This window comes from Alligator sinensis, unplaced genomic scaffold, assembly GCF_000455745.1.
Source record: "Alligator sinensis unplaced genomic scaffold, ASM45574v1 scaffold321_1, whole genome shotgun sequence".
In the NCBI taxonomy this organism is placed as follows: Eukaryota; Metazoa; Chordata; order Crocodylia; family Alligatoridae; genus Alligator; species Alligator sinensis.
Genome location: NW_005841969.1, coordinates 612,818 through 613,516, shown reverse-complemented (window position 1 = coordinate 613,516; position 699 = coordinate 612,818). Strand labels below are relative to the sequence as shown.

Below are 699 nucleotides of genomic sequence, written 5' to 3'. Positions count from 1 at the left end.
GTCCCACAAAGCCGAGGTCGGGGATCCGCTCTGCTCCCAGGCTGTTCTCCGGGTGATCTAATGGAGCCCGGCGGCTGCTCTGTCAGCTGTCAGCAGTTGGGAACCAGCCCCGCATCGCATCTGTGCTTGTCTGCCCCGCGCTCGAGTGCAGCGAGTCAATGGCTCTCTGGGAAGAGAGCTCGGGTGTGTTTGTTTCCCTTTTCCCCCCTCTCTCTTTGCCTTTGTCTTTCTTTCCTTTGTTTGTGAATGGGTTTTGTTTTTTGTTCCTGGACCAACAGTGCGTGCGCTGGGGAACCCGGCGGTGCTCACATCAGCTGAGGTTGCTGCATGGCTTCTTGGTGGGCGGACGGGTACCAGGACGTGTAGCTGGGGATGTAGGTGCCCGGGGTGCCCGTGGAGGCCTTACCCGAGGACGAGCTGGTGTTCCACACCGGGGGCACCGGGGGCGAGCTGGCCGACAGAGCCCTGCCGTTGGCCAGGGCGCTGCTCTCCAAGGCCGCCCCTCCCTGCTTCATCAGCTTCTTGAATTTGGAGCGCTTGTTCTGGAACCAGATCTTCACCTGCAAGGGGAGGAAGCGTCACTGGCAGCCAGGGCAGGGCAGGGGTACGGGGAGCTCTCGCCCGCCCGGAGCCCTCGGGGCTTCTCCCGCCTCCCGCCCAGCCCCGCAGTCAAACCCCGCGGCCGGACGGCGCGGCCCA

General features: G+C 64.2%; 1 protein-coding gene across 1 annotated transcript in view; it reads right to left on the bottom strand.

Moving 5' to 3' along the window:
- Positions 1–284: 284 nt before the first annotated feature.
- Positions 285–699, bottom strand: part of DLX1 (distal-less homeobox 1) — a 1,767-nt gene continuing 1,352 nt past the window's right edge. The window contains exon 3 of the mRNA XM_025200532.1: positions 285–560. Within this exon, the coding sequence (XP_025056317.1) occupies positions 403–560 (158 nt within the window). The 3' untranslated portion in view covers positions 285–402. The remainder of the gene's footprint in view (positions 561–699) is intronic.